The sequence below is a fragment of the Gopherus evgoodei genome, chromosome 4 (genome assembly GCF_007399415.2).
Source record: "Gopherus evgoodei ecotype Sinaloan lineage chromosome 4, rGopEvg1_v1.p, whole genome shotgun sequence".
Classification (NCBI taxonomy): Eukaryota; Metazoa; Chordata; order Testudines; family Testudinidae; genus Gopherus; species Gopherus evgoodei.
Window position 1 is genome coordinate 141,484,676 of NC_044325.1, and position 13,368 is coordinate 141,498,043.

At 52.5% G+C, this 13,368-nt stretch overlaps 1 protein-coding gene across 3 annotated transcripts in view; it reads right to left on the bottom strand.

Annotated features, from left to right (window-relative positions):
- Positions 1–1,428: 1,428 nt before the first annotated feature.
- PIK3C2B (phosphatidylinositol-4-phosphate 3-kinase catalytic subunit type 2 beta) overlaps positions 1,429–13,368 on the bottom strand; it is an 86,151-nt gene continuing 74,211 nt past the window's right edge. For 2 of the 3 annotated variants that reach the window (XM_030561521.1, XM_030561523.1), the window contains 14 exons: positions 12,667–12,774; positions 11,881–11,973; positions 10,906–11,035; positions 9,521–9,657; positions 8,621–8,790; positions 8,118–8,274; positions 7,391–7,500; positions 6,920–7,121; positions 6,204–6,328; positions 5,436–5,553; positions 4,879–4,960; positions 4,398–4,504; positions 4,163–4,291; positions 3,500–3,688 (listed from right to left, as the gene is read on the bottom strand). In XM_030561521.1, coding sequence (XP_030417381.1) covers positions 3,500–3,688; positions 4,163–4,291; positions 4,398–4,504; positions 4,879–4,960; positions 5,436–5,553; positions 6,204–6,328; positions 6,920–7,121; positions 7,391–7,500; positions 8,118–8,274; positions 8,621–8,790; positions 9,521–9,657; positions 10,906–11,035; positions 11,881–11,973; positions 12,667–12,774 — 1,857 coding nt within the window. Of the gene's footprint in view, positions 3,689–4,162; positions 4,292–4,397; positions 4,505–4,878; positions 4,961–5,435; positions 5,554–6,203; positions 6,329–6,919; positions 7,122–7,390; positions 7,501–8,117; positions 8,275–8,620; positions 8,791–9,520; positions 9,658–10,905; positions 11,036–11,880; positions 11,974–12,666; positions 12,775–13,368 lie in introns of all 3 variants that reach the window. The other variant, XM_030561522.1, reaches the window with a different exon arrangement.

Consider the following 13,368-nt stretch of genomic DNA (forward strand, 5'->3'; position numbering starts at 1 on the left):
AGCATTTAGCAATAGGTGGGCCGGAGAACATTGTTAACCCAGCAATCATTGTTTCTTAGGTGGGCGGGGAGAAGAAGAGACCCAAGTAAATTATTATATTGTATTCTCTGTTTGCTTAGCTTCTTTCAGCTCCTTACAGGTAAGTGCACGCTTCATAATCTATATTGCTACAGTCTGCTAGTGGCTCTCTCTGCTTAATCAGAGAAATAACTTGAACAGGCCTTAGACTCAGTCTGAGGTGCAGGATTAATTTAAACCTTGTTTTTTTCCAGACAAATGAAGGCTTAGGAGGACGGATAGTTAGTGTGGAAGTACACCATCAGGCCTTGAGCATTTAAGGTGTTAATTTGTGGTCTCACTTCCCTAAAGGGTTAAATCTGTTAGCAGTATCTTGCAGTTCACACTCCTGCAAGCTCAACCTAAGGAACAGCCATCCTCAGTCCTAGCCTCCCTCCAGCAGCTAGCATGCATCCTGGACTAGCATCATGATAACAGCAAAAAGGTTTCTCTGCATTCCAGTTACACATGGGAACATTCTGTAGCTATGACTGATGCAGCCCCTTGGCAGTTGTAATTACAGGTTGTAGTTTAAGAACCAAGTATGTTTGTAACCTGGATTTCGTGTTGCTGTAGCAACAGCATTGGACAATAATAAAGCCGCCTCAGTAAGCACAGAGACCTGTGCTAGCCTTCCCATTCTCCTCCCTGCACACTCACAGGGAAGGGATATTGTGAGCTAACTCCCATTTCTCAATGAGAGTGCTTTACCTTTTCCTCCTCTGCTCCATGCCCTATGTTAGGTTTTCATCTTCTCTCTTTTAATATGGTTTCTTTAGACACCTTTTACATTTTGATTTAGTGTTAGTGAGCACTGGTTTGACAACTAAGGGGACCTGAGTCCTCTCTTTATCACAGACGAAACAGCCATGGGCAAGACCGCATCCCTGGGCCACGATCCCATTCCCAGGCCACATAAATGTGCCTCAACTCTGACTTAGAGGAATAAAAAGGGGACTTCAGTCCTTGGTCTCTCTACTGAGACTGCAAGCAAGAGAGCGAATAGCAACAGCAGTTCTGTGATAGGGTCATCTCCCTACTAGCAAGTGGGCTGAGACCCACCAAAATCATTTCACAAAGGCAAGTAGGTAGCCATTACTTGGTATCTAGTTGCACTGACTACTGAACTGGTCAGAATTTGATGTCAGAGGCAAAAGGCTCTATATCTCATTCCCATTCTCCAGCGTGTTACAGAAACACAGAGAGAGATGGTGTCTGCCTGCCATGTGCTGGGCTGGAGTGCAGCACAGTCACTTGCACAGAGTAGCAGCCTCACCGGTTTGATTCTGGAATGCCAAGATTGCTGCACAACTGGCAGGTCCACTCTTGTGACACTGGCTTTGGGGATTCATGACGCCACACGTTCTTCCATTGCATTTCATTTCCTTTTATTTTAATGCCACCATTTTACAACAGAGCGAGATACAGGTATCTGAAAGGTGCCTCTTCAGGAGTCTGAAGTACACCCCGACACAGATGGTGGGGGAAAGAATGTTGGCCTCGAACTTAGCCAAGTTCTTCAGTCATCTCCTTAATGCACCTCTCCCAAATCCACCGGTGGAGGTTCAGAGATGCCACCCTCAGACACATCTGCAACTAGTGGATGGCATGGCATGGAGGGAGGATCCTTTCACCCCCAGCTTATTTAAACCCATTCACCTACTAGATACAATATTTAAAACTTTTAATATAAAGATAAGTTCATATTCTCGATCCTGAGAAACGTTTAATCTGTTTACGGAATTCTCACTGTAAACAAAGCACCACTGACAGCTCGCGGGGGAGGGAGGGAAAAGGGGACAAGGGAGGAAGACAGCTGCTTGGGGTGGAAGGCACCTGATCTCTTGAACTCTGCAGTTTAGGGCAACCTCACCATCCTGCCTGTCCCTCTCACCTGCTGTCCCCCCTCTGACACCAAGTGGAAACAGACATCCTTTAAAATCATTTTTAAAATGGGAATCAGATCTTTCAAAACCAAAAAAGGTTAAGAAGGGGGTATTTCCTTTCCCCTCCACACAGACACAAACAATTTGAATGTAACAAAAACAAACAAAAAATCATATCTTCTACAAACATTTCTCTCTCCTGAAAGCCTGACGAGAGGAAGAGCACAGCCCCTTTGTTCTTTGAGTGACCACCAGTGGCTCCTTCTCCCTCACATACCAGGTGTGGAGAAGTCTCACTAGAAATGGCATCGGTGCTCAATTCCAGCTAAAGAATTATGCTGATCAGTCAGCAAGCCCCGCCCTTCCCAAAGGGGCAGATTGGCATTGCACAAGCTCCAGTCCATTTGGTACAATAGGGCGGAGCTCCAAGTGAGCAGCTCCTTCATGTGGAATCAAGCTCCAAACAGCAATTTCCTAAAGTCACCTGAATGAAGGATAAAAATCATCTCCTACTTCCAAGATTTGACTGCTTCTACACCTAAGGCTTAGCCCCGCCCAGCCCCGCCCCGCACATAGTCTCTGCTGCTGCTTCTCTCTTGGAACAATTCAATCTAGTGAGCAGGAAAGCAGAGGGGAAGAAAAACATGGACAGTGAAGTATGGTAAAAGTCATGTTCCTGAATACCCAGCATCGCCACAAGGCCAGAGTAAAGGGCCTTGGGGAGTTGGGAGGGAGCACAGCGGAATCGAAGTGAATACTGCTGGAGTTTTTGGCAAGGGCAGGGTTGATAATCAACCCTGACAGTCATTCCCTAGGAGCAGGGTCACAGACTTGCATGCCCTCTGGCGGGAATCCAGAACAGAAGCTGTACACGTGTACAACTTATACAGCTCTCCTTTGGAAGCAAATTCTCTGAGATGGACAGAGGAGGCAGCTTGGATCCTAGCACACCACCTCCTAACCCAGAGACAAGGAGGGCTTATCCACTGCTTGGAGCCTTTACGTTCCCCCCACCCCCAGAAGTTCCTATGGATATATACATTCTTTTAAAACAAACTCCCTAGGGACAGTCCAATCAGAACCTTACTAATGAAGTATCCCTCCTCCCTCCCCACCCACAGGTCTCTTCTCATCAAAGCCTCATGTCCTATCTGGACACAAATTACTTTTCATTATTTTTTAAAAATAAAAATCTCAAAGAAAAAGGAAAAAAGTGTCCCCAATATCCCCCCTCCCTCATTGTTGCTCCCTTGACACAAGGTAAACTTAAAAAAAAAAAAGAAAAAAAAATCCACTGCAGCCTTTTCAAGTCACAATAGGATTTCTTATTGTGATGTTGAGTTCCCAGTCTCTAGGGAAAATGGAACAAAAAACCACCCCAAAAAATGAACACTTTCATCTGCAGAGAGAGCGTGTCTCTAGCTCCCGCTTGCAGAAAACAAAATCCATCTGGATCCAGGATACAACTCCTGGGACTCGCACCCATTCCCACAGCCTAGCACTAGCACCGCAGGACTGGCGTGGTTCCAAAGACACTGCTGTTACGGTCGCTTTCCTCACATGGTCCCTTGGCTCCTGGAGCCCAGCTCAAACCAGCCCATCTTCTCTTGGGTCAGGTCCAGGTCCCGTAGCTTAATGCAGACCTCCCCGAGAAGGATGTTCTCCCAGAAGCTCTCCTCGCTCAGGACGCTCAGGCGCAGTTCCCGCTGCTGAAGGTCTCCTTTGGGAATCCCGTCGTAGACGAGCTGCAACACAGAGAATAGGGAAGGCCCATACTGGTCAGAACGTGGTACCTTGGCAGCCTGGAGAAGAAAGTTCTCTGTTACAGAATGGGGAATCCCTACTGCTGCTGCCCCATTACTGTGTCTTAATCATGCTCTGGAGCGAGAGCATAGCTCAGTCTCCATGAGCCATTCAGTGCTTGGCCTCTCTGCTGAGAGGACCAGACAGGAGATGGGCCCTTTTCCCTGGAAACTGGTCCAAGATACCAGTTCATTTGACAAGTTCCTGAACGTTACTCGGTCAGCAGCGATTTTTGATCTTCACTGACCCAAGCAATCCAGCCAGTGCACTAGTAGTGGCAGGCAACTGGATTCTACCCCCATCCTGGAAGGATGATAAAGATTCACTTAGCTGGCTCTAGATCTAATCTAACCCCATCACAGCTGAATGCTCTTTCCATGAGCCCTGCATGAGTGTCAAAGGGTATCAGACAGTACCATTTCATTGTAAGTGGGGTTGCAGGTTTTCCGAGCCACTTTGGTTTTTCTCTTGGTGGTTTTCTGGGGGTCAGGCAAGAGATATATCTTGACATAAGGGTCGGGATCATTCCCTTCCTGGAGAGGCTGCTACAAGAGGGAGACACCAAACAAACCCCAGTCATTTCCATGGCACCAGGACACAGACGGAGCCTGCGCAGCAGCCACAGCTGCTGCTGGGATACAAGACACCTACCAGGCCTCGGATGTGCATCACCATGATGAAGAGCTTGTTGTTCTTGTAAGAGATGGACAGCTTCACCTCCCCTCCCACCTTCCCGATGGGCCGAGACCACGTGGCATCTGGAAAGAGGCAAAGGACAGAGATAGTGGGCAGTGCCTACCAGCGCAGGGAGTGAGCTACAGAGGCCAGCATAGGCCAGAGACCAAGCAGCGACACAGCTGTGCAGCAGCAATTCTAAACGTGCCAGCTTCTTAGGAAGAAGAATATTTGAACTTCAATGGAATCCCCTGGAGCGGCTGTTTTCCCTTTAGGTAACCACTACATCAACTTTCATTCTCCTGCTCCATCAAGGGGTCAGGAAGGAATCTACTGCTGTGGTTTAGTACAACACAATACAGGTACATTGTGTGGGTGCGTTACACCTTCCCTTTGACATGCCTGATATTAGCCTCTATACCAGACTAGATGGACCATATACAATGAATAGTGATACCTGCGGGCTTTGGAGCTGGATTGGTGCCTGCAGCCTTCTCATCCCGCGGGAGGGGGTGGAAGAACGTACACACAAGATCACACTGCAAGGCAAGAATAGCACACGTCTGGCTTGTATCACACAGAGGTAACAGGCTCTTTTCTCCATCCATAAACATGTCCTGCACACTTCAAAGCAAGATATGTAACTCCACCATCAGTAATTAATATAGCATCTTCCATCCTCCAGAATCCCAAGTCAGAGGAACAACTCACTACTTAGATGGCGCATCTGATCTTCAAAGAACTTTACAACCTGGAGTTAAGACTTACAACCCACCTGGGATCAAAGCTAATGTTCCTGACCCCATTTTACAGATGGGGAAACGGAGGCAAAGAGAGACGTGACTTGCCCACTTCTCAGTAACACGGTCTAGAAAAGGGCCAAGGAATCCTGTCCCTTAGTCACTTGCTGTATTCACTAGATAACACTCCCTCCTAGAACTTATCTATTAAGCCACGTATGCTAGATCAACCTTCTCCACGGTGGACTGAGAGGCGCTGAGAAGAGAATCTTACCTCAGCCACCTCTGAGGCTGAGTGGATCAGATGCCAGATGTAGCCATTCAGCTCCTCTTTCCTCCTGTCGGCCATTGCCTCGCCGCGTGACCGGCCGATCACAAACCTACTGGGGAAACTAACCAGTTGTGTGTGTGCAGGAGAGAGAGAGAGAGAGAGAGAGAACAGTTAGCAAGTCCCCAGTCCAGGGCAGCAGAATGTACTGCTGAAGCAGTAGTGCTCCAAAGCGAACTGCTCTTGCCCGAGGCAGCAAGTGTTGGTCTGAGGCACATCACACCACAATGGTGCTGCCTCGATTGTTTCTCAGTAACAAAATCTAGAGGACTTTCCAGGCCATTCTGGACAGGTGCTGCCAGCAAACACTGGTGGGCAGGGAACATTGGCAGGATGGGAGTGCCCTAAAGCCAAAGATAGCTGGATCCTGACAGGTATCTCTCAGCACCAAGAGAATCAAGAAGGGCTTGGTCTGGGTGGGTGCTGTCTGGAGCCAGGGAGAGCTGTAGTGGGCTGAGTCAAGTTCCAATGGACAGGGGAAGTCAGGAAGCAGCATTGGGGGGGAGGGGGGACAATAGGGAGACACTTGTCCTCATGGGTCATGCCTGGAGGCAGGTAAAGCAAGCCAGGGAGGCGCATCCTCCCTCCCAGCATGCACCCGCCCAGAGATGAACCAAGCCTCAAACCAGCTGCAGAGTAGAGTAGTCAGCCCCTTTTCTCCAGGGGTGGGACAAGAAACAGTGCTGAGGAAGAGAGGAGTGGTAGCAGGGCTACCTGGGCAGGTGGGAGGAGGGGAAGATGAGGCGTAGCTTGTTGTGCAGCTCCTGGAACTCCTCAAAGGTACGCTGGACATAGGTGACCTCGCAGGGGCTCTCCCGCTGCACCTTCACGATGTACGTCTGCAAGACAGGGAGGCAGAGCCTGGTATTGCTTGCATGCCCGAGTCTGATCTCACTTACACCAGTACAGATTGGGAGCAGCCTACCTGACGTCCAGGTTAGCTCAGAATCATACCCACCATGCATGCACTGAAATGCAAGAAGTTTGGAAATCAGACTGAGGTTAAATGGTTGCTTTTGGCATCACTTCAGACCCAGTTAAAGGCTGGGGAAAGTTTTCAGGAACATGCGTTGAAGGGAGGCAAACATTCAAGTCACCTTAGAAGGAGTCATGGACAGGTAAGTGGAAAGCACTGGTTTCTAATCAAATCATATAGTGCGAGGGCAGCCATCCAATGATAGGTCCCACATTTCCCTTCTGCCAGAGAACAGAGTTTGCCCCCTCTAAACCACTAACTATTCCTAGTGAGGCCAGAATCAAGAAAATGCTGCAGCAGCCTTCATTTGGTTTGTGTCTCTGCCCCTGGGTCTCCACTGAATGGCAGTAGACTGGGCCTTCCTCCTAACCCACCCCTCTGCACAGAATCCCTTTCCCAGATCTCTCATCTCCCCCTGGCACATGTCCGGCAGAAGGAGAGCTGCAACACTCACATAGCCTTTGCTGGGGTTGAAGACTTTCTCGTGGCGGCAAAGGAAGACATCGCGGATCCGGCCAGATGTCTTGAGCGTGTGCACGCGAGGGGCAAAGGAAAGCACGGGGCGGGTGTCTGAGCCTGTGAACTTCATCTGTGCCAAGTTGTGGATGAAGAAGTTGAGCTTGGTGGCCACGCTGCCCAGGCTGGACTCGATCAACCTGCAACAAGGGAGGGCAGCATCTCAGTGAGAGAGGGGGACGCCACCCTGGGCCAAAGGCAGCTGCCATTCATAGCACCCCTGGCTCCTAAACTCTCCTGAGTGCACAAAGGCCCCTCAACCAGGGATGCTGGGACACAAAGAGCCTGGCTCCTTTCCTAGGAGTGGGTGTACAGTCACTGAAGGCCCTTCCATCTCTCCCTGGTGACAGAGGGGTGCCCCTTCCCCATCTTCCCCATCTGTCACTCAGCACTAGCTGCATCCTTTTACCTGGTGAAATAGGTGGTGGCGTCGGCTTCGGAGTCCTGCGGCCGCAGGGCGTCATAGACATACTTGAGGTCCTCGAGGTCGGAGAGCTCTGGAATACCACAGGACAGCATCTGGGGAGCAGGGCAGCCAGGTCAGTGCCAGGAGCCCAAAGGTGGGGAAGAAGCAGGGAGAGGGAGATGGACCAGCCAGTCCTGGGGCCTCTACTGTAAACATGGCCCAGGTGCGGGTCAAGATGGCCTGTCCAGCATCCCCACTGAAGACTCCTCCAGCGGAGAGGGACGGGGACCCTCTCCCCATAACACACATCCACACCCCATGAGATGTACTTTGTGAGCCCAGCCCAGCGCTGGGTGTGTCTGCCTGGATCTGAGTCACTCACATGGGTGAGGAATGTCAGGTGAGCTCCGTATGATTAGGCAGTCAGTGCTGCACTTCAGACAGCCAGAGGGGCACTTGTGTGACAATAAGCACACACCTCCCCCCAAGGGTGGAGCACACTGCTTTCATAGCGCTATCAGATGGGACACGAGAGCCCAGAGTAGGGGGCAGAACCAGAGAAGCCAAGAGGCAGCTGCAGACTCCGAGGGGGAAAGGAATTTCCCACCACTGGGGGTGGGAGGCTTCTCAAGGCCTGGGCATGGACGGTGGCCCGCTCTTTAGAGATCCAGCGAGAGCAAAGCTGCCCTGGTGCTTGGATCAGGGCAGCCCCCCCCCCCCATGTTCTCACCAGGCCCAGCAGGTTGAGGAAGAGGTGGGTGTGCTTGCGGATCAGGTTGTACGCCTGGCAGCAGAGATCCACAAAGTCATGGAAGCGGCTGGAGGGCTTGTCACCACCATTAATGACATAGGCCATGTCCGAGGTGAAGACGAACGGGGCCCGGTCCCTGCATCACAGAAAGAGAGACACGTGCCCAGATCAGCACAGGGAGTGCAGCAGAGGGGCCGACCATGGGAAATGGAACAGACAGCCACTCCAGTCTGTCCTGCATCCATCACAACACACCCTGATCCAGCCAGGCTCCCTAACAGCCGCACAGCAGACCTTCCAAACCACTGTGCCCACAATACAAACTGTAGCCCTGTAATCTCACAGAAACATGGCCGTCCCCAGCACAACAGCTGCAGGGAGATGTTGTTTGGTCAAGGGAGCCAGGATTAAGCTCTGCTCAAGCATGTAGTACAATGGGAGCGATCTCACCCCTCTGCCAGGCTCCTGTGGGTAACACCCACCTTTTGATGTTGCCAAACATCTGGGCATGGCCCAGGAACCTGCCGAAGTCAATGTGGAACATGTGGCCGGTGGTTTTGAGCATGATGTTGTCGTTGTGCCGGTCGCAGATCCCCAGCACGTAGGTGGCCACGCAGCAGCCGGCGCATGAATAGATGAAGTTCTCCACTGCCTGGGAGAGGGAGAAGGGGTTAGAGCAGGCAAGGGGGGAAGAGAGACTTCAAAAAGGAATTGTGAGGAAGGGGAGAGCGCATGGGAATGTTTAGTCCCACACTCTCAGGAGCAAGCCTGGTCCGTGGGGTGGAGGGGGGCACTTAATGATGCTCAGCTCCCCCACCCACCTTCACCAGTAACAAAGCATTAAAAAAAAACAAAAAAAAAAAACAAAAAAAAACACAAACCTCCCCCCACTCCCCCCCCAAAAAAAAAGCTTGCACTCTTGCTGTAGGTCCTGCATGTAAACAAATCTGTGGGTACAGAATCACAGGGCTGGAAGGGACCTCAAAAAGCCATCTAGTTCAGGCCCCTGTGCTGAGTCAGGATCAAGCAGACCATCCCTGACAGGTGGTTGTCCAGCTTGTCCTTAAATGCAGGCACAATCCAGGAGCACAGGTACAGCTGACTGGCTTGGTTTATGCAAAGGTCAAGATCAAGTTCACTTACTGAAGGTCCTAAACAAAGCTAAGCGTGTGGCCGAGCCAGGCTCGGGGTGCATCTGTTGGCCGTTGTTTAGGTGGAGGGCTTACAAGAAGTTAAGCATATTGGTTGGGGCATTCGTTTGTGCATCATCTCATGCTGCAGAGGCTATCTGCCTCCCTTGGACCCCTGCTCCCTGCCCTATAGAGGTATTTGTATGGCCCCTTTCCATTCCAAAGTCACCCTGCTGCATCCCACTTCACTACCTTCTCGTACTCATCCTCCGTGGGATTGTGCTTCTGCAGCCAGTCTGCCAGGGGGCGATCCTTGAAGGAGCCCGTCACCCCATGCTCCACCTGGATCTTGCGCAGAGTCTCTGCGTTGGGGATCATCTCCACCATGCCTGGAAGAGGAGGCGGCAGGTATAGGGTCAGCACCCAGAATCGCCACTCGCTCTGTCCATTCAAACCCCTTCCCCTGCCCCGGGTGGTGCAGAGAGATCCCAGCCTGGGTCCCCAAGGTCTCAGCAGCCCCTTGAAGGGCCAGCCATCACCAATTTGCATGCCTCAATTTGAGAGCCTGACTTGAGGCACCTTGGGCCTGATTTTCAGAAGGGCTGAATGTCTGCAGCTGCACTGACCAAAATCTGCCTCTGAAAATCAGACTGCAAGAGTCTTCCACAGCATCTCCCTCTGGTGGCAGAGATGCAAGGCAACTCCCATGGATAGGAAAGACTCTGGGAAGGCAGGACAGTGCTGGGCAAGGTACATCCCTATGGATTTAACTGGTGGGGGGAGATACAGGAGGCCAGAGGGTCCTGAGCCCTTATGCCAAATTTACCCCCCTCATGAACTGGTACGTAGGCAAGAGCTGAAGTCTGGTATTATCCAATCCTTGCGGAAAGCCCAGGGTATATCTACCAGCTCCTGTGGCACAGGGGCAGTGAGAGTCCATCCCTGTGGCACTCTAAGGGGGATGGGACATTTAGAGCCTGCTCAGAGGTGCAGGGTCATGAAGCCTCGAGTCCCTGCCTTGCAGGAGGCCAAAGACCTTGGCTATGTCTGGTAGCTCTGACAGCGGCTCAGTAGGCAATGGATGTGCAGGCACCAATGCCGCAGACCTCTGCAGAAGCTGGGTTTCTAGGCGGAGTTAAATACCATCCAGTTAGCTCTGACTACTGAGGGGCAGCGAGCCACCTGTGCCACCGTCCTGCCTTACGGGATGCCTCGGGGCACACCCAGTAGCAGGTCCAGGGGGAAAAGCTACCCTCTTCACCCCCTGCACCTGCTGACTGATATTAGCCTGTGCTGTGGTTCTCTGGCCACAGCTGCACAGTGGTCTTCAAGGGACGCCATTACAGCAGCCAGTGGATGCCACCTCCAGAAAGCTCCGCTCGAAGCACCTGCCTCACCTTCCTCCAGAAAAGGGGGTTTGGACTTAAAATGTGTCAGAGACCGCATCCACACTGCAGCAGAGACATCCCCAAAGGGACAGTCGCTGGGTTCATGGGCTGTTCACCCTAGCTCTGCAGCCACTGAATTCCTTACAGTGTCCCCATGCTGAGAGCATCACAGCCCCAGAGGAGCAGCAACACCCGAAGAGAACTCCTGGGAGGAAAATGGGAGACCATCACACCCAGGCTCCGACTTACCCCGGCCCCGGCCAGTGGAGAAGCAACGAAAGATGACCATGCGCATGTCCAGCCCCTCCTGCACCCAGATCTTATTCATAATCCGGATCATCTGAAGCGTCAGCATGTCCTGCCGGAGATCGTCTCCACACTGGCAGTCACAGAGGGAAGGCGCTTGTCACAACTGGAGCATTTCCATGAAGCCAACAAGTTCACGGTTCCCCCCAGGGAAGATCTCACACACCCTCCCCACAGAGGCTTTCTAGATTTAAAGAGGGCACTGCCAGCTTTGCCCCTGCCCAGCACAGCATTCATAAACCCCACAATTCACGAATGCAGGACGGGTGTCTTCCACTATGTGTCTGGAGCTAAAGGGGGCTCACTTTTAGGGGGGGACAGATGCGATTCTGTGGGAGCTGAGTGAGTGGGAACATCACAGGAGAGGTGCCAACAGTCAGGTCTAGACTGTGGAATAGGAAAGGGCTGGACGCCTCCTCACTTGGAACACTGAAAGTGGAACTGAGCACCAGCCCAGGTGAATAGATTGTAGAGAATGACACTGCCCATGAGCTACATGATCCAACTGGCTTTTTAAACCTTCAGCTTCTGTGGCAGGGATTTTGTAGGTGAAGAACTGGACTCAAGTGCCTTCTGTTGATGGCATCCAGAGGGTCTCCCACCCCCCAACTTGCTATTTAGTGAGAGCATTTCTAGGGGAACTAGGGTTTGTCACGCAGTCATGGCTTGCAGTGGAGCTGGTTCCCACCACAGTTCAGAGACCTTTGCTCACTTCTTGTTTGACAATCACCTGGTCTCACAGCTGCTGCAGAGACAGGAGCAGCCAGAGAGGGAGAAGTGTCCTACTGGCTAATACTCTGCAATGAACTTCTCCCGACTTTAAACTGGAAGCCTCAGCAATGGCTGTTTGATCAGAACCGCCTGTGCCAGAGGCGCAGGCACAGAGCCAACCAGATAAGCAGCAGCAGCAGAGCTCACCTTAAAGATAACGCGGATGTTCTCCCCGAGGGCATCCACGTTCTGGAAGGAGAGCTTCAGGGGCACGGCGTTGGAGTTGAAATAGGAGCAGTCCTGCCGCCAGGGAGGGAAGGAAGAGACTGTCAGGAAGACCCAGAGCTACCCGGGGATATGAACATTGCTGCAGGCCTGAGCATCCTAGGGTTATGATCTCAGTCTGCCAAGGGACATAGGCCCCCTCAGGTCAATTCCCTGTCAGTAGGACAGCAGCATCAACCAACCTGCCCCCTGCAGGCATCACCAGCTCTGGGCCCTAGCTATTTGGGATGTGCACAGCCACCAGGCCCAACACTCGGGCCAGGGGATTTGTGCACTAGCCAGTCACCAGGCTTCTCTCTGCCTAGCTCACGCAAGGCCCTTGGAGGCATTTGACTCATGTCTCCAAACCCACGCTGAGGTTCAGCTAGACAGGCATTGCAGCTCACGGGAGGCAGAGAGCTGGATGCAGGTGGGTTCATGGGGATGGGGTGCAGATCAGGAGCCAATCTGGAGCATTGGGGGAGGTGGAGAGGAGACACAGGGCTGGGGGTCAGGAGCACATGGGTCCGAGGTACACAGGCTGAGTACGGGTGCTCTTTGCGGGGTAGGTAGATTAGGGGGAGTCTGATTGATGAACGATGCAAAAGGTCTCCTCATAAGAATCCATCATCTTGGCATTCTGTGCCCTGAGGGAAGTTAGCCCTACTACAGCAGGTGGACCAGCAGCCCCGGTCCTGATTCCCTTCTTGCCCTGGCTCGGTCACTCACCCTGGGCACGATCCCCTTCACCAGCAGGCTGGGGCTAAGCGGCAGGCGGCAGGAGCCATTGGTGCTGAAGAACTGTTTCACATCGACCAGCCCGTCTCGGAGAATGGCCTGCCGGAGACGCAGGGAGGGGTGGGTCACAGCCTCGCATGCACATCCCCACCCACAGCCCTGCCAACAACCCAGTGCCCCTGGAGGGATCGACTGGCTGAGGGCGAGCTCCAATCCCTTCCCAACGGCAGCTTCTCACTCTCCAGCTGCAATGCATGCCTGGGAACCCTGCCTTGCTCAATGACCCCCGAAGAAACAGCACTAGGCAGGCCTGCCTGGTCACCCTCACCTGGAGGGAAGTGCCCGTGACCTCAAGGAATTATGGGCGAGGAGGTTGGGGGAGCCTCGGCACATGTGTGAGGTATGGAAGGCCCCTCAGTGGGGGATGGGAGTTGGAGGAGAAGGAGAAACAATGCTCCTATTCCATGGCCCTTCTGCAACTCCTGAAGTGCAGCCAGCACTCCTACATGGCTCCCAACAGTGCCTCCGACTGGACGAGGCGGGAACTGGAGCAGCCGGGAGGTCCCCTGACAACCAGCGCTCTTGGCCTGCTCCCTGCAGACAGAGGAGCACTGTCTGTAACCAAAGCGAGCAGCCCCTTGAGTTTTGTAGTTTCAGTCTGACTCCCCTGCCCTTCCCACAGGTACAGGCTAA